Raw genomic sequence first — 23,108 nt, 5'->3', positions numbered from 1 at the left:
TTTTTTTTTTTTTTTGCAAGAAACATAGAGTTATGAAGGGAACTTCTACAAGTAAACAAACTGTTTACCATGTTTTTCCTTTGTGGACTCTAACTGTTTTGTCCATTCATCTTTTAATAAATGCAAATACTCAATATCACCATCCTTGTTAAACTTTTCAAGAAGTTTTTGGGCCTCCAGCCGGTCCTTTCGCACTATTCCTTCCACTCCCTCTAGTGCAGCAATTTGTTCTATACATGACGCAATGTCTGCAATAAGACGTGTACCAACAAGTCGTACTTCTGCGTGAATCTTTGCCGAGTTCTCATCACGATGGGAAAAAGCTCTTTTATGCCTTTCAGCAACTCGTTTTCGAGCCGTGTCTCTTAAGTAAATCTCATCACTAGAAATGTCTTTTGCATTTATTTCTTCCATACTAGCTCGCTCTGCATCTATCACAGCAAGATCTTCCTCAACCCTAGAAAAAGTTAACCTGCGAACGATTTGTAACAGTGATTCCCAGACTATAGACTTATTTAGTGGAAATTGTGGCTGGAACATTCTCACTGGATCATGTTTCATCTCATCTTCCTTTTCACACTCAGTATACAATGCCGTAAGGCGCAAAGTGTCCTTTACATTTTCCCACACTTCATCAGTAAGGTAAACCCTTGAATCAGTCAAGTCTTGCGTGATAGCATCATTCTCCAAATCACTACCATCTGTGAGTCCAACTAAAAAACGCAGAAGTGGCAAAAACTTTCTACCCTCTTGATTTCTCTCATCATTATTTTCTGGAGTAAGAGCAACTGTAGGAGTATGCACCCGCAAAAGGATACGCAATTCTTTCAAAACATTTTTTATATAATCCAGATCATTACTTTTAAAAAGTAATATTGAATTTTCGGTATCGTGTTCAAAACCGATTTTCACGAGCCACTCAATGAGGTTAAACAGGTTGAATGCCGGTGCGACACAACTTGTCCACCGCAAAGAAGTTATATTGACTCTCCTGTATTTACTTTCCGAGGGATTTTCAATGATATTTGTGAGTATAATATCCAAAACCTCAAGAGCCTTCCTTCGGCAGTCCACTGAGGCATCACGATGCATCAGATGAAACAAAACCTGTAAACTTTGCATAATGTATATTAGGTAGTCATATGTCTCGTGAGTGTGAGACCCACTATTGCCCATATCCGCGAATAAAAACACCAGAAAAATAAAACAAACACAAAAAAGAATTCACATTTATTGCGGAAAACGCTGCAAGAAAAGTAGTAAAAAACAAAAACAAAAACAAAAAAAAAAAAATGTCAAGGAAACGCCAAAACGAAAAAAAAGAAATGTTTTTTTTTTTTTTAATATATATCTTCACAGGACGCGGTACTACACATCTCCTTTGCTTCTTTCTTCACATTTAAAACCAGAAGCAATTCGCTCTTCCAAATTGTGACGAAGTTCTACTATACGTGCAGTAAGAAACTGATACGGATCAGCACATTCCTTACGCAATTTACCACTACTCAATGCGTATCGTGAGAAAGTATTTTTTTCATCAGGGGTCAGTATAGAGGTACTTTCAAGAGGATTGGGTAGTACAGTATCAGGTTCTGTATTTATCAATCCATGATCATGTGACCATCGAACAAAAGAAAAAGAAACGGGTCCAAAATCTGAAGTTACCTGAGAATCCCCATTAGTGTTCCGTCGCTTTGAAGCTTGAGTATTTTCTAATACTTTTCCCCGTTTTCTACGTATTGATCGCTTCTCAAGAAGAGATTCCTCACGCTCTGCACGTTCATAAAAACCGAATAAGTAAATTTTGTCTTCAGCAAGATGCATAAGAGTATCCATCCAACTTTCTTCATTTCTATCATGATCCATATCCTTTTGTGACAAAGGAGTTAAAAGCCACGAACGTACAAGTTTTTCTTTTTTGTTTGTTTCACGTGCACTTACGACTGATTTTTCTAACTTTCCTACAGACATAACAGAGAGTTTCTTTTCTTGAATAGTCGTACTATCTTCCGTCTCCAGCTTCAAATTCTTCTTATTAGAAGAAACCTTCTTGTTTGTTAATGTATCAGAAGCCGTGATTTCATGAGATGAAGAAGTTTCCGTTGTATTCCCATTTGTTCCCCCAGATCCATCAGTATAATTCTCATATAACCAATTAGGGGGAGTAATATCTATGCTGAAAGGAACTACAACTTCAACAATAGGCATTTTTGAGTTTAAAATAAAATCCGCCATGGTGTCTGGCGCGTTTAGACCTTCACTCGCAACCTCATTCAATGAACTTTCACTTGCATTCATTTGGGGTAGCTCATTTAACAATAAAATACCTGATATACCTTGTAGACAGAAGAAGAACATGATAGAAAGAGAAAGGACACAATCATAATCATACCCACACACACACACACACACACAAACAAACAAAAACACCTAAACGGAGATGTATAATGATTCAGTATTTTATTGTAGAAAGGAAAACATGAAATGCTACAGACCTTTTGCAAACACTGACGGGAAAAAAAAAAAGATACACCGCATAAAATACATCCACAAAATCAACAGATCTTTTCGTTTCATTCCATTTCTTTTTCTGATTTCAAGAATATCCGACAAAAGACTGAGGGAGCCAGTCACGGCATAAAAGAGCATTTAGTTCTCTAAGTTCTGCCAACTGCTTTATTGTCATTGCTTTTTCACAATTTTCTTCAGCTCTTCTTCGAGCACTATCAAACATTAAGTCCGTTTTATCATCACATTTGGAGAGAAAAAAAGTGACAACTGATTTATGTCCACAATTAGCAGCAAGATCCATGGCAGTATTACCATTAGAATCTTTTAAACAAATATCAGCACCGGCCTTAGTTACTAGAAATTCAACCATGCTAACATCTCCTCTCATAGATGCAAACATTAAAGGTGTACGTCCAGAGTAAGAATGTGGCAAATCGACTAATGTTTTAACCCCAGGTCGGAATCGTAGTCCTGTTATAGAAGAATGACCTAATGAAACTGATGTCATACCTATATCAGTATAATTAGGGGATGAAAATAGTAGTATCTCCATCATTTTTACATCTGCACACCAAGCCGCATAATGAAGAACATTAAAATAGAACATATCTTGAGGATACAAGGAAGCACCATGAAGAAGCAATAACTCAGCGATACTATGCTTACAAAGCCTTACTGCCCACATAAGCAAAGTCATTCGTCTCTCTGAATCAACAAAATTAACATTTTGTGGCGTTAATAATTCTTCAAAAAATGGAAGATCATCATTCACCAGTGCATTATGAAGTTCTTCAAGTCGAGTAGCCATAAGTTCCAACTAATAATATCCTATTTATATTTTAGGAAGAGATAAGGGGTAAAAAAATTAAAAAAAAAAAACATAATATAAACAAATACATAAATAAACAAATAAATATAAATATATATTCTTATAAAGGAATTACTTAATAAAAGAATCTTCACATATAAACAAGAAGGATCACATTAATATATGACTTTATAATGTTATGATTAAACTCTAAGACCAAAATAATAATAATAATAATAATAATAATAATAATAATAAAACAAGAGGGAATGATGATAATAATACCAAAAAAAAAACATATTTAAAAACTTTCTAAGAAAAACAGGGTAGGAACAGAAAACAATCTATGGATGATTCAGGAAACAAATTACTGCTCCGGAAACAGGTTTTGAGAAACAGGATCTACAACCGAAAGATCCTTCTTCCTTTCTTCTATATTTGGTGTGCCCTTCATAACAACATATTTTGATGATGCACCTGGAAACTCCATTTTACCCTTCACAGAGGAATCACAAGGAGAAACTGTGTGATTAGCGAAAAGATTTCGCCGTAAAAGTTCTACATCACACAACTTCGTTTCCTTTCCACTGCTTGAAAGAAGTGTAACTCTTCGAGGTGCAGTTGTGGGTGTACACATTTTATCAAACATCGAAGGTGACGAAGAAACATTCTGAGTTGGTTGTGTATAAGCTGGAAGGGCAAAAAGGCTATCCCACTGTCGAGCCGGTGGTTGCATAGGTGCACCAGTAGAAATAAGTTGTGAATTATGATGATGTGGTAACGTTAATGGAGAGCTGTATCTTGGATCAAACGGTACAAAGGATGGTGTGACCCATGGTGGAATATCCTCAGAAGAATGTAGTTTATGACCTGTAAGAGAACCTGGGAACACATTCATATTATTAGAACAATTATTTCTTGATGCTGGGGTAGTGACGTCATAATTGATATGTTGTGGGGTTTCTTGTTGTGAAATTATACCAAGTTTCTCAGGAGTAGATGTCGGTTTATTATGTACAGAAGGTGCAACATAAATTTTAATACCTGCATCCACATGAGATATATCAGTACCTTTTATTAATGAAGATGCTGAGGGAGGAACAACATTACTTACCGGTTCATAACAATCTTCGCTGCGAAGAATAAATTTTAAATTTTCTTCCACAGGTATCCTTGTGGGGACATAACATGAGTTCCGTGCTTCTCGTATTTTATCTGCTGAAATGCGCACACGTTTTTTCTTTGATGAATCTGGAAAAACTGGACTCACCCACTGAAGACGTTGTTCTTCCACAATTCCGTCCAATGTTTTTGTACCCTCATCCTCTCCTTCAACATATACAGAATCAAACATATGAAGTGCTCGACGCCATTTTCGCAACGAAACATCCCAAGAGCGCTTACTCCCTTTGTTAACATCCGGAGGTGATAATGGAAGAATACCTCCACTTTTTAACAAAGGATCATGATTAATTAATTTAATCATATTGCGATAACCTTCTGTAGCATAACCATAAGAAACCTGCTTTTCTCGTTGAGATATTCGACGTTCCTGATCAGGAGAAGCTTCACAAGGTCGACGACCACTGGTACGTCTTTCTATCGTTTTTTGGGCCGTAAATACCAGACCCCCACTTCTATCAGAAATCAGCGTAGGTCTCACAGGAGTTTGTACATTTGTATGAAGACTCATGGCTTATTTAGTTACAGAGACACTCGCGTATAAAGTATATTTTGCTCTTTACGATAAGAGAAAAAAAAAAATAAAAAAAAAAGAAAAATAAAGAAAAAAAAATTTTTTTTTTTATATTTGAATGATGTGAGCAATAGTGCTTTCCAATGAATTGTTTGAAAAATAAAGAACTTTTAATCACTAGAAATTGGGAAAAAAAGCAATCACAAAAGAAAAAAAAAAAAAAAACACACAAATTGGACCCGTAACCTCGGGCAGCAAAAGAAAAGCACACACCAAACGGGTATCGTACCACCACGGTGTGGGGAGCACCAAAACCCGCTTTGTCAGGAGCACTGGATAAATAAAATAAAAAAAAAAAAAACCTCGCCATAAAACGAAGGTCCGGAAAGAAAGCCAAAAACAAGAAAAAAAAAAAAAAAATATATCCAATCCAACCAAACAGAAAGCTTAAACTTTCGTTTCTTCTTCTCCCGCGCGGCTCCGCCCGTCGACCCCGACCGCGACCCCGCGCCACCGCCCGGCCAGGAGTTTTTCCTTCGGGCGGCCGCCGCTCCCCGCCCCACCTCCCGGAGGGGGTGGGGGTGAGTTTGGTAGGCCCCGCCGCGGGGGGTGCCGGTGGCGGTGTGGTTTCTCGTTTGTGTCGTTTTTTTTTTTTTTGCGGGCGGCGGTGGGGCGACCATTGGGTTCAGATATGATTCGTTTGTTTTTGGTTTGTGGTGCGGGACTTTTGTTGGCGCCGGCATGCCGCCAGGAAAACAAAAAAATTTAAATTGGTATCACACGCGCGCATCAAAAGGAGTGTGGATAAACCATGCCGTGGTAGTTTTTTTTTGTTTTATTTTTGCGGATACATGAGTGGGTATTTCACGGTTAAAAGGAGCAAGTGGGAAAAGAACGAATAAAAAGCCAAATATATATATATATACCCTTCCATCGTTGGGAATTCTGGGAAAGCAGGGATGTGGGATGGTGTTTGCGTACATAAAATAGAGAACGATTTCGTAGAAATGTGAGAAGAATAAAAGTGGTCTATTTCTTGGTTACTTTATCACTTTATAGTTTTTTTTTTTATTATTATGTAGCAAGATTCTTAGTGAAGAGCTTTTATCGTGCCTTCTTCTTATCTTCTAATCTACTCTTTTTCTTACATATGAGTTTTTTTTTCTTTTTTCTGATTTTCTCCATCACTCATTCGGGGAATGTGAGTCATTTTTTTTTTTTTTTTTGTAATTCTGAAACGGTGCAAATTGTGAGAATTCTGAAGTGCACAAAGAGAGTGATATTGATAGTTCCTATTTTTTTGAAAAATGCTTAGTTTTACCATATTTCCTTTTGCTAGTTCTTTTTCTGTTTTCCTTATTCAAGTAAGGTTAAGATGCAGCGTGCCCAAATTCTACGTAAGCTTGCCACTCGAGCAGGGGTTCTCAGTCTATTGACTTCGAGACGCAACGTTTTTCCTGTAACGAGTGCTCAACAATTCTCTGGCATTACGCATCCCCTGACCTTTTCTACTCGTTTTCATTCAGAGGGACATGGAGGAGGAGATGAGGCAACACGCACAGGACAGTATCTTCTTAACAAGGATGATGTTCTGACTCGTGTGCTTGAGGTTATAAAAAATTTTGAAAAAGTGGACGCTTCAAAGGTTACCCCGGAGTCTCACTTTATTAACGATCTTGGACTTAATTCTTTGGATGTCGTTGAAGTTGTCTTTGCCATTGAACAGGAATTTATTTTAGATATTCCCGATCATGATGCTGAGAAAATTCAATCTGTTCCAGATGCAGTTGAATATATTTCTCAAAATCCAATGGCTAAATAAGTTTTGTCATACGTCTGCTAGGAAAAGGGTTGTAGTAGTACCAGAAAACGACATATCTGCTGGGGTTGATCGTCAAAAGGACGAATTTTTCGGCACTCCATTTTTTTTTTATTGTTTTTCCTTTTTTTTTTTGAGGATAGCATTGCAAATGCAGAAGAAGAATTTTATTTTTGTAATTTCTCCATTGAATTTATCACTTTTAAGGAATAACGTAGAAGTGAAGAATTTGACTGTATCTGTGATGAAGAATAGACATAAAGGATGTCAATGGAATTTCAATGAAGAATATTTATTTTTCTTAATGTGCGTCTTTTTTTTCATAGTAGTCATTAATGTTTTCGTATTCTTTTTTTTTTTCTTTTTTTACCCAATGCTCTTTTTTTTTCTTCTCTTTCTGTTTCTCTTGTCTAAAAATAGCTTTATTTCGCTAAAGAAGAGTATCCATGTTTAGTTGGTTACACGACTAAACATGACCCCACACAAACACGTTTCGTGTTTTTCTAATTTCCAAGAAAGGATGAGCTTATTTCTTGAAGACGAATAAGACCTTAAGAATAATGTGACTTGCCTTGATTTTCTGTATTTTTTTTTTTTTGTTTCTTTTAGGTAAGATGCCTACAGGGTTGTTTTTGTTACTTAACCTGATTTTTTCAGTTGATGAGGATATGCCGTGTTTTTCTATTTCATTTTCTTCGGTGGATTGGGAATAGTTCCCTTATACATATCCCCTGGAAACAGTCGAATTGCCAGCACTGTGATGCAGCATGTCAAAAGTTGGTTCTAAATACGTCTCACGTATCGGGTTCCATACATAACCAGTGATAATGTATGGGAGTGTAGGAGCTACGCGTCCGTGTTATAAATCTTAATTTTTTTTTTTCTCGTTCTGCGTTTTATTATTATTATTATTATTATTTTTTTTTTTAACATTCTCAGGGAAAAATGTAATCTGTACAAATTAAATTGTAAGCTTAAAAAAAAAAAGAAGCTCTCATTTTTTGGGATTGTTTGTCATATCTTTACATATATGAATTGCTTACTTTATAAACCTTTGTTTTATTTGTGGTGTGTTTTTTTTTCTTTTTTTAATAGGCAGGTGTTTGGAAACGAAAAAAGGAAGAAGTAATAGTTATATACACCTAGTTATATAATTTATTCGGTCATTGTTACTATCATTGACAATATTGATATTTTTGGATAGGGATTTGCCATGCGAGCAGTCAATCAAAAGGCTGGAGTTAATAACTTGGGTAAAGCTAACGCTCGAGCTCGAAGTTTGCCATCCCCTGTTGTCGCAGGTCGAGGTCGTGCAGGTCATAATATAAATCATCCTTTTATTAATCGAAATGGGTTAAGGAACGATAATTTCAGTGATGACGATGATGATGATTTATCTCTTTCGAGTGATAACATGACAGCTCTTCCTACATCTGTAGTCAATTGTACTGCTAACCGATATATTGGGCTCGTCTCTCAAAGCGAGTATGAAACAACAGATGATGAAGAAGAGGGATCGTATAGTGACTCTTCACTTGAGAGAAGTGGAGAGTATAAGCCTCTTGGATTTACTATTATTCTGGGTAACCAACCAAGAACGCCGTATAAACGGAAAGTGAGTTCCATTAATGTTAATTTATCCGTTGAAAGCCAAAATGTTATGAGTATTTCAGATGTTCCTCTCCCAGCAAAATGTAACATAAGGCGTCCAAGTGTTTCAGGTGTACACAAGGGTTATAATTATGAATTTGAAGTATCTCAATCTGAATCTGAAGTGGAAATTGCGGAACCACAAGAAGATGCATTAAACGCAATTATCATAAATAAATTGGTAAAGCGGTTAAGAGACCCTAGTATTAAAGTTAGTTCTCGTGAGTTTGAAGAATTGAATTGGGATGATCCGAATTTTGAAAAGGAGTTAAGTGCCCTAAAGGAAGTGGCTTCATATATTGAGGTAAAAGAAACCATGTTAAAGGTCGGGAAAGAAGGTATAATCAAGGCTGCTGACCGTATTGATCAAAAAATCAAGGAGATTCTTATGACTTTACCAGAAGTTGTGGTTGTTAAGAAGAAGGACAAAATTATTGAGGGATCAGGAATCTTGAGAACACAAGAAAAAACAGTGAACAAATCAGAGCTCCCCATGAATCCAGAAAAGGCACATGTAAATGTTGAGCGTGAAAAGAATTTACAGACGGCAAATATGAATGGAGTTAAAGGTGATTCAAAAGAATCTCATATGCAAGCTCGACCTTCTAAAAAGAAAAAGATGACGGATAGTATGCTTTTGAAAGCTGATGCTACCGCTATTACTAAAGAGTCTACTATGACTTCTGCTAAAGTCTCAAAAAAGAAGAATCGGGAAAGCCTACTAATTTCTCAAGATATTCCTTGTCCTGTGAAAGAGGCTACTTTTTCTGAAAATGAAAAACCATCACGCAGAAAACGTAGTGAGAAAAACACAAGTAAAATTTCACTCGTTATGGATACGCTTCCAGAAGAAACTGGTGACGAAATTGTGGAGACAGAATATATGATACCAGAGGAAACACAAAAGAAAAATGAATCACCAGGGGTGTTGAGGGCAAAATCCATGAGAGACGGGAATAAAGAAACTGTAAACAATGATAAGGAAATAGCAACAAAAGACACAGAATCTTCATCAAAAAAAAAGAGAAGGTCTCAAAAAAATCGAAGTGTTTCTTTACTTGTCGAGTGTGTACCGGAAGAACCAGCTGGAGACCTTATCCATGAAAAGGATATTTCCCTTCGTAATAAAAATGCCACCTCGGAACAAAATGCTCGTTCAAAGAAAAATGATGCCTCTTTGAAGAAGCGGCGATCACGCAAGCATATCAATAATCGTTCAATAACCTTTACAGAGGTGATTGACGATGAAAGTGCACATGATATTGTTGAAACAGTTGCGGAACGGCTGACTGAAAAGGAATATGTCCCTGCGCCCCCAAGTGCGAGTAAAACAAATAAAAACGATCGACGTCGTCGTGAAAGAAATAATGCTTCTCGAAGCAATCTTTCTTTTGCTGAGCTTCCAGAAGTTATAGATCAGACAGTCGAGGATGATTGTGCGGATGGGATTTCTAAGAGTACAACGCGGGGTTCTGGAAGACATGCACTGGAAGAAAAACGCAAACCACATAATAAGAAAAATACAGTAGTACCATCTGATTCCAATAAAAAAAGTGAAACGACAACGAGTGAAAAATCAAAGAGGAAACCTGGGGATGAAAAGAAAAGACACCGTCGTACTAACGATTGTCCGAGATCACGCGAATTGGAGTATTCTTTTATTCCAGATGAAGTAAGTAGTGAAATTAAAGACGCTGATGGTGATGCAGAATATCTGAAACCAAAAAAGGAAAGCCTATCGCGTTTAAGTGAACATCATCTCTTATCAAGAAAAGATACTCAACAATCAAATGATTTGAATGTCCCTAATGGGGGGTTACCACAACTAGTGCCCATCAGTGCAACCTCCAGTTCTCGTACCAAGTCAGGGCGTGGCTACCATAATATGGTGAACATGGCTAAGTTACCGGATCTTGCAGGTAGTGAAATTCCAGACAACATTGTTGAACCATTAAACTCCAAAAAAGCACCCCCAAAGAGAAGTGCACCAGTAGATGTCGTTAATAAATCTAAGAAATCACGTAGTATAAAGTCAAACCACCCCAGTCGGTCGCAAACTAGTTTCATGGCATTGCCTGATGAGAATATTATTGAATTGAAGGAGAACGTTGGGGATATGATTAATGGGACTGGACGTGAAAACAGTGTGAACAAACCGATATCAAGTCACCGTTCCGGGCGACCACGCAACTCTGCAGCGTCTAGCATGGTATCTGTTGGCATTATACCTCCTGTTGAACTCGCAGACAATGTGGAGTTTCCTTCTTGATGGCTTATCTTCATCTTGTTGGAAAAAAAAAAAAAAAAAGAAATATATTTATTCCCAAAGGACGTGAGGGTTACAATAAGAATTTCTCCTCTATTTTTTTTTTTTTTTTTTTTTTGTGCATACGTGTATGTGAATACTTGCATATTCTGCCTTGGCCAATCCCTTTTTGGGGTTCCAGTGAATGGAGTGAGGTTCATGTTGGGCAGCATCCATTGTGTTTTCTATGTGCATTTTTTTCCCCCTTGACGGTATCAAATCAAAGAAATAAAAAAAAAACGAGAGTGCAAACAAAAAAAAAAAATAATAATAATAATAATAATAATAATAATAACAGAAGGGTACCGTGTGAATAGCAAGAAAAAAGAAATAAAGCGGCTGAACGATACCTGATCGAGCTAATATCAAGCCAAACCAAATGATAAGTCATATTTTCCTCTCTGTGTGGGTATATTGTTTTTGTAGAAATGCTATACAAGTGATATATTGGCATTGATTAAGCGAGTGAATGTCAGCTGACAGTTTACACATGTTAAAAAGAGAGAACCAAGATGTAGAGCAAACACAAAATAACAACAGGACATAGGAAGTAAAATGCCATTTTTCGTCTGCCTTGGTTTTTTTTTTTCTGTTAATATGTTTTCTTTCATTTTGTTTCCCTTTTCACCTCACCCTCTTTTCTTTTCCCTTTTCTTTTCTTTACTCTACCTTCGTTTTTATTTTTATTTTGCCAAAGGCGCTTTCATTTTTCTTTAAACGAATGAATAACCCCCCGGAATAACAAATGAGAAACTGTGGTGGTCTATGCACCGTTTTTCTTTTTTTTTTTGACAGAACAATTAGCATCTGTTCATAGTACACACTTGACACATATGCAGGATGTATTTCTTTTTTTTTTTTCTTTCTTTGCTCTTCCTCCCTTTTCTAACTATTGGTTTTTCGCAGCTTCTATTAGTATTTTTTCTTCGCTTTTCATTGTTTTTTTTTTTTTCGGTGATACTTTTTTTTTTTTCTCCGTCGTAATGGTTGCAGAAAAAACACACAATGTCTAAGACATATATATATCATTGGCTACCTCAAATTATTATTATCATTCTATTTTTTTTTTTTTTTCTTATGATGCATTGTTTTTTTTTTTTTCCTTTCTGCTGATATGTAGGGATGACAGCCAACATTTGCTGTGGTTGGTGCAACTGACTTTTCCTTGGAGGGGAAGTATGTGTACAAAAGACTTTTTCCTCCCTTGTGAACCAATGGATCACAACTCTTTTAGGTAACTCGATGATTTGTCGTGGAATTGATTTCATCAGACTTAATTATGAGTTGTCTCTGGTCTTTCTGAAGGAAAGATAAAGAAAGAATATTTTTTGTAGTATGTCAGTTGGATCCATTATGTGTCTTCCCTCTTTTTTCTTTGACTAATAAGGCGTCTCATGCTTTTCATGATAAGTATCTCATTTTTGTTTTTAAATTTTTGCATGAGAAAAGAAAGGTATGAGAAGAACCGGTAAAAGAATTCTTTTTTTTTTTTCCCACCTCTTTCTCTTTATCATTTCTTTCTAAGGTGTCTTGAAAGTGAGAGTGTAAATCGTATGAATGGTATCAGTGGTACTCTCTTCAGATCTCTTGCCACCGCATGGTGTGTCTGATACTCATATTTTGATGGGACAATACAGTACTTCCAAAGGCGATGATGGGAGCAAACAACGTGTTTATACTGTCTTTGACTCTATTTCCTGTGTGGACGTTGATGTGATTGCTGAACAAGTAGAGTGCCTCGAACAAATTTTACCTTGCGGCATTGTATTTTTAGGATTATTGTTATCTAACAATGATGTGAAGAAGCTTGCAAATATGCGGAGTTCTCTAAAGGATCATTCACGAGGAAGTTCACTATTTGCTGTGATATACAATGGGGAAACTTCCACACGATGCGAGTTATTAATGAAACCTGGTACGACACTACCACTAACATCACCAAAGACAAGACCCTTGTTTGTTTCATTGCCTTGCTACTTGAGGTCACCATTGAATATGTTGCCGCTTATAGTTAGATTGAAAAATAAAGATGATACCAACTACGCAGTAATAGATTTCAATAGTTCTATTATACTTGGAAATAATGACCTCTGGAATTTCACTAATGATATTTTTGCGATACAATTAGGTGGATCAATAGAAAGCAATGAGGATATGGTGTGTGTATACATCACTTTTGCTCCTTTTAGTTCATCTGGTTCAGATGTCTATCATGCGATTTGTTCTTTTCTACCAAGACTGAAACAAAAACCACATGGTGTGTTGGTGCGTGTACAGTCTGAAAGGAATTATGCGATGAATTACCAATGGGTGTTTACACCCACTCAAAAAGGTTCATCTATTCTTTCCAAACCTCAATGGATTGAACTGAAGGAATTAATTGAGGATGGAGCTGGAGAGACGGTAAGACCATTTCAAGTGCTCTCAGACGATTCTAATGAGCTCTCACCTATTCCACTAGAAAACACGGGTGAAAAGGATGAAAAAACCTTTAAGGGGGAGAAACAGCAGTCGGTAGTTCGACCAGTTGCATTTAAGCCTGAGAAAAATGAAAATTCTTTATTCAAGTGGATATCCATTGTCGTCGTTGTTTGTCTCGCGGGAGCTATGGCGTTTATTTGGTCTGGGCAGTTCACATCGTAAGACGCGATAGGAGCACATCCCACTCAGAGGGATATTGGATTTAGAGAGTGAACGTGTAAATCTCTATCCATGATATCCAAAAACTTCTGTTTATATGAAGAAAAACTATGCTTTGTGTCTTTTCTTCTTTTCTTTTTACAAAAATTTTTTTTTTCGTTTACATGTTGTACTACTACTGCATATTTTTTTTTTTATGTATTTCTGTTTCTGTTTCCTTTTCTTATTATTTTTATTATTACCTAAGGAGACAAATACCATAGAGGGTGAGAAGAAAGAGGTGTGTGTGTGTGTGTGTGAAGATTTCAAGAAAATAAGAACAACACAGAAAGACCAATGGGGATTTTAGGACTTTCAAAGTTGCTTTATGACCGATCGCCTTCCGCTATTAGGGAGAGCGAGTTAAATAATTATTTCGGTCGTCGTATTGCCATAGATGCTTCCATGACAATTTATCAATTCCTTATCGCGATGAAAGGGTTTCAGGATGGTCAAGGTGTGGAACTACGAAACGAAGATGGAGAAGTTACTTCACACCTTAATGGTCTCTTTGCTCGTACACTTCGTATGGTGGATGAGGGTTTAAAACCCATATACGTTTTTGATGGTAAACCTCCGACACTAAAGGCATCTGAGCTTCAAGCTCGACGCCAGAAGGCGGAAGAGGCGCAGCAGCAATTCGAAAATGCCAAAGAGGAAGGAAATGATGAGTTGATGGAGAAGATGGGTAAACGTACAGTACGTGTTTCGAAGGAGCAGATGGAGGAGGCGAAGAAGTTGCTGCAACTCATGGGAATACCGGTGGTTCAAGCACCCTCTGAGGCGGAGGCACAATGTGCGGAACTTGTAAAGAAGAAAAAGGCGTGGGCTGTTGGTACTGAAGATATGGATGCCCTCACATTTGGGGCACCCATCATGCTTCGACACCTGACCTACAGTGAGGCAAAGAAACGACCTATTGCGGAGTATCACCTTAGTGAGATTCTCGCACACACAGAACTCACAATGCCACAGTTTATTGATCTTTGTATTCTCCTTGGCTGCGACTATGTGCCGAAGATCCCCGGTATTGGCCCGCAGAAGGCATGGGAGGGTATAAAGAAATATGGAAGCATTGAGGCACTTATTGAATCTCTCGACACGGCAAAGCACCCAGTACCGGAGGGCTTTGACTTTCAGGAGGCACGCCGGTTCTTTCTTGAGCCAGAGGTGACACCGGCAGAAGAAATAGACATTCAATTTCGCGAACCAGATGAAGAGGGACTTATTCAGTTCCTTGTAACAGAGAAGCTGTTTAAAAAAGAGCGAGTCATGAAGGGAATTCAACGTCTCCGTGATGCATTAACGAAGAAAACACAAGGTCGACTTGATCAATTTTTCAGCATAAGCAAACCAGCGCCAAAGCCCACAGCAGCGAGTACAACAGCTGGGGCTAAGAGGGGCCGTAGTGCCATCACTTTGTCGGGAACCTTGCAACACAAAGGAACCAGCGGGCACAAGAAAGTTGTTAAAAAATAGATATTGCTTTTTTTTCCCCCACTGGGAGCGTAAGGGCCGAATACACCCAATCGAAGAATAACCAAATACAAAAAAAAAAGGAGTGTTATACTGAGTGAGAGGAAAGAGAGAGAGAGGTGTTTGGTCTATTCCGGTAGCGCCATCCTGAATCTTCCCTTTCATTTCCCCCTCCAAAAGAAAAAAAAAAAAAGGACGGTGGGAGAATGAAAAATCAAATACAATTTATACTTTTCCTTTACCACTTGTGTTTATATATTTATTTTATTTTGTTTTTCTACTTTTTTCTATTTCTCTTTCTCTCTCTCTCTCTCGTTCCTTCTATTTTTTTTTTTTGTTTTTCGTTTTTCCTCACATATGTGTATATGTTTCTTCTTTCTATACATGTAAAATATTTGCTTTCGGTACAGGCTTTGTTTGATCAAGGCGAGTAGTAATGTCTGGGGCTCTTGGTCATGGTTCCTATCGTTCAGTGGTGGCGGGGACGCAGAATGCCTCTCAACGCTTGACGTTCTATCCCTGCGCCTATGAGTTGATTCAATTACGTAGAGTGAATAAAGAGGTTATACGCCATTTTTATGTAAGGGATAAAATTTTCGACAACAAATTTCCAGGAACTGCACTTGCTAATGGTCTCTTCAAATTCGTCCCAAATCGACGTGAAAGTTATCATATACGTGAAGTGATGGAGTCCATTCGCCGTCGTTCAATATGGATGCATCGCATTCAAAAACAACGAGAGGTAAATGCGAAAGTAGCGGAAGGGTTAGAAAAGCAATACGGTAAAGAAGCGGCAGCGTCTATGCTTTCATTTGCAACTCCCGATTCGGATGCTTATTTTAACCCCCAACGTTATCAAAATGTTGCGAATGCGTGGCCAAACTACTGGCAACATCCTAGCGCTTGTCATGTAGTCCCGAAGCCCCGTTGGCGTCGTGTCCCAGAATTGGGTGGTATTACACGTGTACAGGATCCTTTAACAGAGCAGGCGAATGACTACTAGTGTTGAGAAGAGAAGAGAAAGAAGAAGTGTTTAAGAGACCGTTGTTGGAGTCACTGTGTGGTGAGCTCAGAGACCTTATCTTCACAAAAAAGGTGGGGGTATGCTTTTTTTGTTCTTCTTTTTTCTGTTTTTTTTTTTTTTTTTCTTGCTTTGTATTGCAAATGGGGATCTACTTGTCTCCTTATTTATTCTTTATTAAAAATAAGTGTTTTTCTTTTCTATTTTTTTTTTTTCCCCCTCTGTATCCTACGTGTTTACTGACAATATTATGATATATAAAGACAAGGGTGGAGGGTTGAACGAGTCTAAATAAAGGGGTGAAATTGTATGTCTAATGCAGATGATGATTTTTCGGATTTATGGGAATGGTGTGCTGAAAAGGGCGTGGTAAGTAAAAAATTATTTATCCGTAGGAATATGCAAGGCCTAATGCCACATCTCTCTCTACACGTTGGTGAATCCGTGCGTGCTGGTGCTGTAGTCTTAACTGTACCCTATCTTGTTACTCTTAATGCACAGACTATTAGAGGAGATATGAAACCTTTAGCAGTACCATCTGTTCGTACAATGTGTGCTTTTTTGACGCGTCGTCGACGTATGGATATTATCACCGCAAAATCTTTGTGGTTATCATCTTGCGTGGCCTGCTACAGACGATTGCTTTTTCAAGGACGTGATTTCAATATCTCACCTCTGTTTTCACGTGCATTGATGCCACTTCTTCCTTCACCGTTTGTGAGTTCTCACGTAAGGAGTTTCCCTTCTATTGCTTCCATGCTTCCAGAGGGGTTAAATAACACAGCAGAGGAGTCATTCCTTTCATCACTAAAGTTAGAAACAGAAGGCCAACTTCGGGTTACACATGCCGCCCTTCAGTTTTATCAAAAACGTCATGCATCGCGAATCTCATCTCAACTTGTTCCCTCCCTTGATGAATTGCGCATGGCGTACCGAACGGTGATGCATCGCAGTATGCTTTTACCACTTGATTGTGTTCCATCCGCACCTGGTGACTTGGCTGACCTCTTCACTGAGCGACCAGATATTGAAGTGTTACCATCCTTTGTACCGCTTGTGGATATTATTCGTAGTCCTTCTGTGCTGCAGTCATCAAATGAGGCAGCGGGGGGAGTTGTTGGGAGTAGACAACATGGTAAAGCTGTATCACAACAACAACAACAACAACCATCGAATTGTGCATTATACACCTGTACTCATGCGGACTTTGTTTCATCCGGTAGTCGTAGACGTGTTGTATTTGAAACTTCACCTCTTTCTAGTCGCCGTGTAGTTGTGTGCGCCATGAGTGACTTAAAGGAAGGTGATGAACTTTTGCTGGACTATAGCTCAGAATGACAAGGCATGATATAGCAACCTCTCCTTGTTTTCTTTTCTCTCTTTCTTGTTCCGCATTTCTTGTATTCACACATGAGGCTGCAGTAACTACAGTTTGTTGTAGAACGATGAGTCTGTCTTCGTTTTCTTCTTTTGTAAATTGTTTTGTTTACTCCCCACTCTCTGTACAACTTTCCTAGAGACGGTAAAGCAGGTATTTCTTCAACTATGTATTCTTTTTTCTTTTCTTCTTCTTTAACTTTTAATCCATTTCTTTTTCTGTACTATTTCTTTATGATGATTAATTCGTCGGATATAAAAATAGTAATAAAAGGACGTCAAAGTACTAAGCACAACAGGAATTAGTAGAAAAACTAAAATAAATGTCGGAATTAACTTCAATTAATGTGAGTGGCAACAGTGGCTACAAGAGTACCTCAAATGCGAGATTGGCCTTTCAAAAAGGTGATATTGAAATGTCTAGACGTGAACACGCAAAGCAACTTCCACACACTGAGTTCCACAGTTCCACCGCATCTGACTATATTAAGTCAGTGGTTTTTGGAGGTCTTGATGGTATTATGACTACATTTGCTATTATTGCAGCAGCGGTTGGTAGCAATAGCAATTATGTTACTGTCCTCATTTTTGGATTTTCTAACGTCATTGCAGATGCGTTTTCTATGGGATTCGGTGAGTACGTCTCTGGGGAGGCTGAGCGAGAGAATGCGCTCTCTGAACGTCGCCGTGAAGAGTGGGAAGTGGAGAATGCATTTGATATGGAGGTAGATGAGATGGTACAGATTTATGAGGCGAAGGGCCTTTCTCACGAGGATGCGACAACTATTGTAAACATTATTTCCCGCGATCCGAAACGCTTTGTGGACTTCATGATGACAGAAGAACTTGGTCTCATCGTGGACCTCACCGATGTGCACGGCCCAAAGAAACAAGGTGCCGTGATGTTTGTATCTTTCTTTCTCTTTGGCTCCGTTCCTCTGTTTGCGTACGTCTTTGGCCACGGCCGCGGTCTGGACGGCGTCTTTGTCGCCTCCTGTCTTCTCGCCGCTGTTGCGCTGGTGGTGTTGGGCTCACTGAAGGGATATTTCACCGGTGTGAGTATGTGGCGTTCGGCAGCACTCATGGTGTTTAACGGCATCGTTAGCGGATTGGTCAGTTTTTCTGTTGGATGGGCGATTGAGTCCATGATGAGAGCAGAATTCGGCGACACACAGTAAATATTGTCCCTCCACTATCGACGATGTTGTGCAGGTATCAAGGGTACAAGACCTCATTTAAATTTCTTTGATGGTTGATCTTGTTTTCTTTGCTTGGTGCTTGTTGGTTTTTTTTTGTTTTTTTTTTTTTGTTTTCTGACGGTCGTAACCCGCAACTAAAATGGTAGGAGAAAGAAAGACTTTAACGATTTGGAGAGTGCTTAAGAGGCTGGCAAAGCCAAAAACAAAAAAAAAGGAAATGGAACGCACAAGGTTGGGATTGATTCTAAAGATCTCATATTCTGGAAAGCGAATAATAATATATATATATATATAGGGAAGAGGAAATGCAATAGCAGAACGAGAAGTGGAAAAAAAAAAACAAAACAACAACAACAAAAAAAAAAAAACGGTGAAAATGACTACTGTTGCTGTTGCGACAGCAGTAACGACAATGGTGCATACAGGCGCCGTGCGCGTTTGATTTGTATCTTTCTATCATTCTCTGTGGTTCTATTTTTATATGTTTTTTTTTTTTTATTCACGTTGTGTTAGAGTGCATGTGTGCGTGTGTGTGTATGTGGACAGTAAATTATAACCTTTTTTTTTTCACTCTCCTTTTCTGCAGCAGTGAACCGAGACACATACATATATACAGAGAGAGAGAGAGAGAGGAGCAAAGATGTCAGTCTCTTTAGATGATATTTCTTTAAATGTTTTGGGAGAGTACTGTGTTTTGTGTAATGTTTGGATTGCAGGTAACGCAGTACAACACGTAAGTGGGGAGAAACATCAAAAATGGAGTGAGGCCGCACGGACGCTCTTTCGTAGGACAGCGCCTGCAGCATGTGTTTTGGCAGCCACGCTACTTTTATATGAACTTAAAAAAGATGTACGAGATCATTACTGTGTTCGTTGTTGTCATCCTGTTGGAGGTGGATTTCGCCAAGCTGTGCAGCATATTGGCAGTAAACATCATGCCAAACGTCAAATGCATCCACCCCGTGCGAGTCAATCTGTTGTGCATGATAGACCATCGCATTTGTGTGATCTCGTTCACGAAGTTATTTGTCCTTTGTGTGACTGTGTGGTTCCTACACAACCGGAGAGACACCTGTTGTCTGGGAGGCATCAACGAAACTTGCAAAATGTATCTTCTTGCGAGAGTCAAATGCAGGTTGTGATGGCACGAAGGGAAATGTGGTGTGAGTCACTACTTTTATTAAAGGGAAATATATGTTGCTCCTGTGTTGAATACATTCCTACCGAAAATATCATGTCACACTTTACTTCCCCACATCACAAAACGTCAGCAGCGTCCACAGCAGCTGCGTTGAATTCTTCAAATTGTGTGAAAAAGGAGAATGTGGGAAACCTGCACTACTTGCTAGAGTGCGCCCATCAATTTACTGTGGAGGGTTATTGTGCTGTTTGTGATCTCATCCTGAGGTCGACATCATCCTCAACACTAGCGCACCACAAACAGGAAAAACGCCATAACATGCAATTACTGCGTGCACGTCGCGATCCGGTGGCATCACTGGAGTTGTGGCAATTACGTTTGACGGCTGCTGCAGAGAAGCATGAAAAACGGGTTCGCGAAACCAGCACGGATATGGTGGACCCTACGGCACTAACAACCACCACACCCCGTACTCCTGAGTGTGATGCTATTTCAAATAAGATAGAGGATGATCATTGCTTGGACCCAAAGTTAGTACGTGATGCTATTCTTAACGCACCCTTGCTCTTTTTTTTCGTTAACGGACGATGTATTCTGTGTGATATGGATGTGGTACCACAATGTACACATTTAATTGCATCGTCGATATGCAAGAAACATTGTAGTACACCAAAGCATAAATCTGCTCTTGAATTATTTTTGAGTAAACATAAAATAAGAGATGCCGCAAATGTGGAGACAATGACAGAAGCAGGAGCAGCAGCAACAACAGTAGAATGGGCAGCTCGCTGGTATGAAGCGGTGTTTCGTTCTTTGCGTGAAAATCCATTGTGGCAGGAACCTGCCGAAACCGAGAGGTTTCACACATATGATGATTTTATAGAGTTAATTCAAGATGAAAAACAGTCTCTTGTGTTTACTGATGCTCTCTGCGCCAGTGTCACTCCTTCTGGGATTACATAAATTGGAGTGATTTTGCTTTTCTCCATCTTTTTTTCTTTTGGGTGGGGGGTGCCGGGTGAGATATTGTTCTCTCCTTGTTTTTTTTTTTTTTTTTTTTTTTTTTCTTTGACGGTGAATATTCTCACTATCTTTTTCCTTCTTCTATGTCTCCCTAGCTCCTGACTTGCTTCGCGCTTTTCTTTTTTTCTCTCCTTTTTTGGAAGAGAGAGGTGCGGGTAAGACGGTATAGCGGATGTCTGATCGACGGCAGCCACGTGTGCTAGGCGCACAGCGAACAGTCTCTGATGCGCTTGGTGAACATAATGTAAATGACAAGCAGCTTCATGTGGTTATCAAGAGAGTCGTAGCTGGTACAGTGGACGAAAGCATTACGCTAGAGCAGTTAGAGCGTGTGGTTGCGTACTATGCAAACCATAACAGTGAGTACACGAGACCAGGCGAAGATGATATACAAATTCTTATAGGGGAGATTTTGAATAATAGTATTCGATCTGTTATGATTTTTGGTGATTTTTCGCAATCATTTTCTGATCTAGAGATGTACTCTATTTCTGTGGCGATGCAATACAATTTATCACTGGAGGCCTTGACGATAAATGGGGTTAATGTGAGTGATGAGACGGTATCGATGATTTGCGAAGCGCTCATCACCTCCCGTGTGAGTTTCATTGATTTCTCGAATACACCTTTAGAGGATGAAGCGGGCCGTTCGTTGGCTGCGCTAGCACATGTGAACCCGTACGTGCGTACGATAGTGTTAGATGACACCCTCATAGCGGAGGCGGTGCTGGATGAGATTGACGTGGCCTGCCAGTTCAACCAGAGCAACTGGGAGGCGGAGAGCATAGAAAGAGAGGGCGGCGTCGTCGGAATGGGAATGGCCGGCGTTCTCGGCGAGGCGGCGGCGGCACGGCGGCGGCACCGACTGCAGCACGTCATCCGCGCCCGCCACGCCGGCACGCGTTTCTGCGCCGCTCACATTCTCGGCTGCTGCCCCGCCGCCGCGTACTGCCCGGACTCACACGCCCCCGCAACCGCCGGCGCACCGGACGCCAACGCCAATCTGCACGAGCGACTCAACGATCTCTTCGCCCCCGGCGGCCGCTGGCGGGAGCGTCTGCCGCCACCACCGCGCGCCGGTGCGTCCTGGAAAGATCCAGACGAGCAGGACGAACACCCACTCCGTCTTAACTTGGAACGCCGGCGCGGCGCCAATTCACAGGCAGGCGGTCACGGTATGAATAAGCACGGGGATGGTCGCTGGCGTGCCATTGCTCCATCCCATCTGGTGGGTGCCTCGCTTGTCCTTGCTTTCACAGTAGTATGTCTGGCATGGTGGAGGAGGTGAGCCAGAAAAAGAAAAAAAAACACAAGAAGAATGAAAGACAATAGCAGATGGCAGAAGAAGAAGAAGAACAAAAAGCCAAGGAGGGCAGAAATGAGGATTGGAAAGGGAGGGGCGTGTGTACTCTCCTTCCCGGGGGTTCCTATAATTTTACGTAGCTGTAGGGTTCTTACCCTAGGCACCTACCAAAATTCTTGCTTTATTTGATTCTTTGATTCTTTCTTTCTTTCTTTCTTTCTTTTTTTCTTTTTCTTTTTTTCTTTTCTGTTGGGATCACTAAAGATAAATTTGTTGTATTGCTAGTATCCACATATACAAAAACACACACAAGAAAAAAAAAATCATTTAAACACCGAAACAAAACAAAAAAAAAAAAATGGCTGGGTCCGGGCATGACCAGTCTACTGACATTTTCTCTGCCGATGGTCGGGTGTTTCAGGTGGAATATGCTTGTAAAGCCGTTGATAATAGCAGTACCGCTGTTGCTGCCTGTTGCAAGGATGGTGTCGTGGTTGCCGTGGAGAAAATTCTCACCAGCCGAATGCTGGAGGAGCGATCCAATGATCGTATTCATGCTGTAGATCGTCAAGCTGGTATCTGTATATGTGGAATGATTCCAGACGGCCGTGCTGTTGTAGCGCGGGCTCGCGCAGAAGCAGAAAACAGTCGTGAAGTGTTTGCTGTGCCGATCCTTGGTTCCGTGCTCGCTTCCAGAATTGGAGAATTTATGCACGTCTACACTACACACTACGCGTTTCGTCCTTTTGGTTGCACTGTCATTATTGCATCATACGCCGATGATGGTCCTCAACTTTTTGTATCTGACCCGAGTGGAACAGTGGCTGGCTATTACGGTATAGCTTTGGGGAAGGGTAAGACTGTGGCAAAGACGGAACTGGAAAAGATGGATTTTTCAACTTTGACCTGTGAGGAAGCCGTGGTAAAGCTTACCAATATCCTTCATGATGTTCACGACAAATCTAAGGATAAGTTGTACGAAGTGGAAGTTGCGTGGGTGTGCGACAAATCCGACCGCGTGTTTCAGCATGTTCCAAGCGATATGATACCAAAACCTCCAGCAACGCAATAGTCTCTGCCAGGAGAAAAAAAAAAAAAAA

General features: G+C 39.7%; 14 protein-coding genes across 14 annotated transcripts; 10 read left to right on the top strand and 4 right to left on the bottom strand.

Moving 5' to 3' along the window:
* Positions 1–45: 45 nt before the first annotated feature.
* On the bottom strand, positions 46–1,122 carry TM35_000331380 (uncharacterized protein; the record flags this gene model as incomplete). The annotated part of the gene is made up of 1 exon (XM_029028894.1): positions 46–1,122. The coding sequence occupies one exon, from the start codon at positions 1,120–1,122 to the stop codon at positions 46–48; it is 1,077 nt and encodes a 358-aa protein (XP_028879747.1).
* Positions 1,123–1,368: 246 nt separating this feature from the next.
* TM35_000331370 (uncharacterized protein) lies at positions 1,369–2,358 on the bottom strand (the record flags this gene model as incomplete). Its single annotated transcript, XM_029028893.1, has 1 exon — positions 1,369–2,358. One exon carries the CDS (start codon positions 2,356–2,358, stop codon positions 1,369–1,371), a length of 990 nt encoding a protein of 329 aa, XP_028879746.1.
* A 238-nt stretch (positions 2,359–2,596) lies between these two features.
* Positions 2,597–3,319, bottom strand: TM35_000331360 (putative ankyrin repeat protein; the record flags this gene model as incomplete). Its single annotated transcript, XM_029028892.1, has 1 exon — positions 2,597–3,319. One exon carries the CDS (start codon positions 3,317–3,319, stop codon positions 2,597–2,599), a length of 723 nt encoding a protein of 240 aa, XP_028879745.1.
* Positions 3,320–3,686: 367 nt separating this feature from the next.
* Positions 3,687–5,012, bottom strand: TM35_000331350 (uncharacterized protein; the record flags this gene model as incomplete). The annotated part of the gene is made up of 1 exon (XM_029028891.1): positions 3,687–5,012. One exon carries the CDS (start codon positions 5,010–5,012, stop codon positions 3,687–3,689), a length of 1,326 nt encoding a protein of 441 aa, XP_028879744.1.
* Positions 5,013–6,390: 1,378 nt separating this feature from the next.
* On the top strand, positions 6,391–6,837 carry TM35_000331340 (acyl carrier protein, mitochondrial precursor; the record flags this gene model as incomplete). The annotated part of the gene is made up of 1 exon (XM_029028890.1): positions 6,391–6,837. The coding sequence occupies one exon, from the start codon at positions 6,391–6,393 to the stop codon at positions 6,835–6,837; it is 447 nt and encodes a 148-aa protein (XP_028879743.1).
* A 1,210-nt stretch (positions 6,838–8,047) lies between these two features.
* On the top strand, positions 8,048–10,753 carry TM35_000331330 (putative axoneme central apparatus protein; the record flags this gene model as incomplete). The annotated part of the gene is made up of 1 exon (XM_029028889.1): positions 8,048–10,753. The coding sequence occupies one exon, from the start codon at positions 8,048–8,050 to the stop codon at positions 10,751–10,753; it is 2,706 nt and encodes a 901-aa protein (XP_028879742.1).
* A 1,593-nt stretch (positions 10,754–12,346) lies between these two features.
* TM35_000331320 (putative protein kinase-like protein) lies at positions 12,347–13,432 on the top strand (the record flags this gene model as incomplete). The annotated part of the gene is made up of 1 exon (XM_029028888.1): positions 12,347–13,432. One exon carries the CDS (start codon positions 12,347–12,349, stop codon positions 13,430–13,432), a length of 1,086 nt encoding a protein of 361 aa, XP_028879741.1.
* Positions 13,433–13,765: 333 nt separating this feature from the next.
* On the top strand, positions 13,766–14,947 carry TM35_000331310 (flap endonuclease-1 (FEN-1); the record flags this gene model as incomplete). The annotated part of the gene is made up of 1 exon (XM_029028887.1): positions 13,766–14,947. The coding sequence occupies one exon, from the start codon at positions 13,766–13,768 to the stop codon at positions 14,945–14,947; it is 1,182 nt and encodes a 393-aa protein (XP_028879740.1).
* A 433-nt stretch (positions 14,948–15,380) lies between these two features.
* Positions 15,381–15,947, top strand: TM35_000331300 (uncharacterized protein; the record flags this gene model as incomplete). Its single annotated transcript, XM_029028886.1, has 1 exon — positions 15,381–15,947. One exon carries the CDS (start codon positions 15,381–15,383, stop codon positions 15,945–15,947), a length of 567 nt encoding a protein of 188 aa, XP_028879739.1.
* A 327-nt stretch (positions 15,948–16,274) lies between these two features.
* Positions 16,275–17,303, top strand: TM35_000331290 (uncharacterized protein; the record flags this gene model as incomplete). Its single annotated transcript, XM_029028885.1, has 1 exon — positions 16,275–17,303. One exon carries the CDS (start codon positions 16,275–16,277, stop codon positions 17,301–17,303), a length of 1,029 nt encoding a protein of 342 aa, XP_028879738.1.
* Positions 17,304–17,665: 362 nt separating this feature from the next.
* TM35_000331280 (uncharacterized protein) lies at positions 17,666–18,520 on the top strand (the record flags this gene model as incomplete). The annotated part of the gene is made up of 1 exon (XM_029028884.1): positions 17,666–18,520. The coding sequence occupies one exon, from the start codon at positions 17,666–17,668 to the stop codon at positions 18,518–18,520; it is 855 nt and encodes a 284-aa protein (XP_028879737.1).
* Positions 18,521–19,181: 661 nt separating this feature from the next.
* Positions 19,182–20,645, top strand: TM35_000331270 (uncharacterized protein; the record flags this gene model as incomplete). The annotated part of the gene is made up of 1 exon (XM_029028883.1): positions 19,182–20,645. One exon carries the CDS (start codon positions 19,182–19,184, stop codon positions 20,643–20,645), a length of 1,464 nt encoding a protein of 487 aa, XP_028879736.1.
* A 232-nt stretch (positions 20,646–20,877) lies between these two features.
* TM35_000331260 (uncharacterized protein) lies at positions 20,878–21,993 on the top strand (the record flags this gene model as incomplete). Its single annotated transcript, XM_029028882.1, has 1 exon — positions 20,878–21,993. The coding sequence occupies one exon, from the start codon at positions 20,878–20,880 to the stop codon at positions 21,991–21,993; it is 1,116 nt and encodes a 371-aa protein (XP_028879735.1).
* A 373-nt stretch (positions 21,994–22,366) lies between these two features.
* TM35_000331250 (putative proteasome alpha 7 subunit) lies at positions 22,367–23,080 on the top strand (the record flags this gene model as incomplete). Its single annotated transcript, XM_029028881.1, has 1 exon — positions 22,367–23,080. One exon carries the CDS (start codon positions 22,367–22,369, stop codon positions 23,078–23,080), a length of 714 nt encoding a protein of 237 aa, XP_028879734.1.
* Positions 23,081–23,108: the final 28 nt, after the last annotated feature.

Source organism: Trypanosoma theileri (assembly GCF_002087225.1).
Source record: "Trypanosoma theileri isolate Edinburgh chromosome Unknown TM35_Tth_33_V1, whole genome shotgun sequence".
Taxonomy (NCBI): domain Eukaryota; phylum Euglenozoa; class Kinetoplastea; order Trypanosomatida; family Trypanosomatidae; genus Trypanosoma; species Trypanosoma theileri.
Note: the sequence above shows the minus strand (reverse complement) of the source record. Positions and strands in the feature narration are given on the sequence as shown.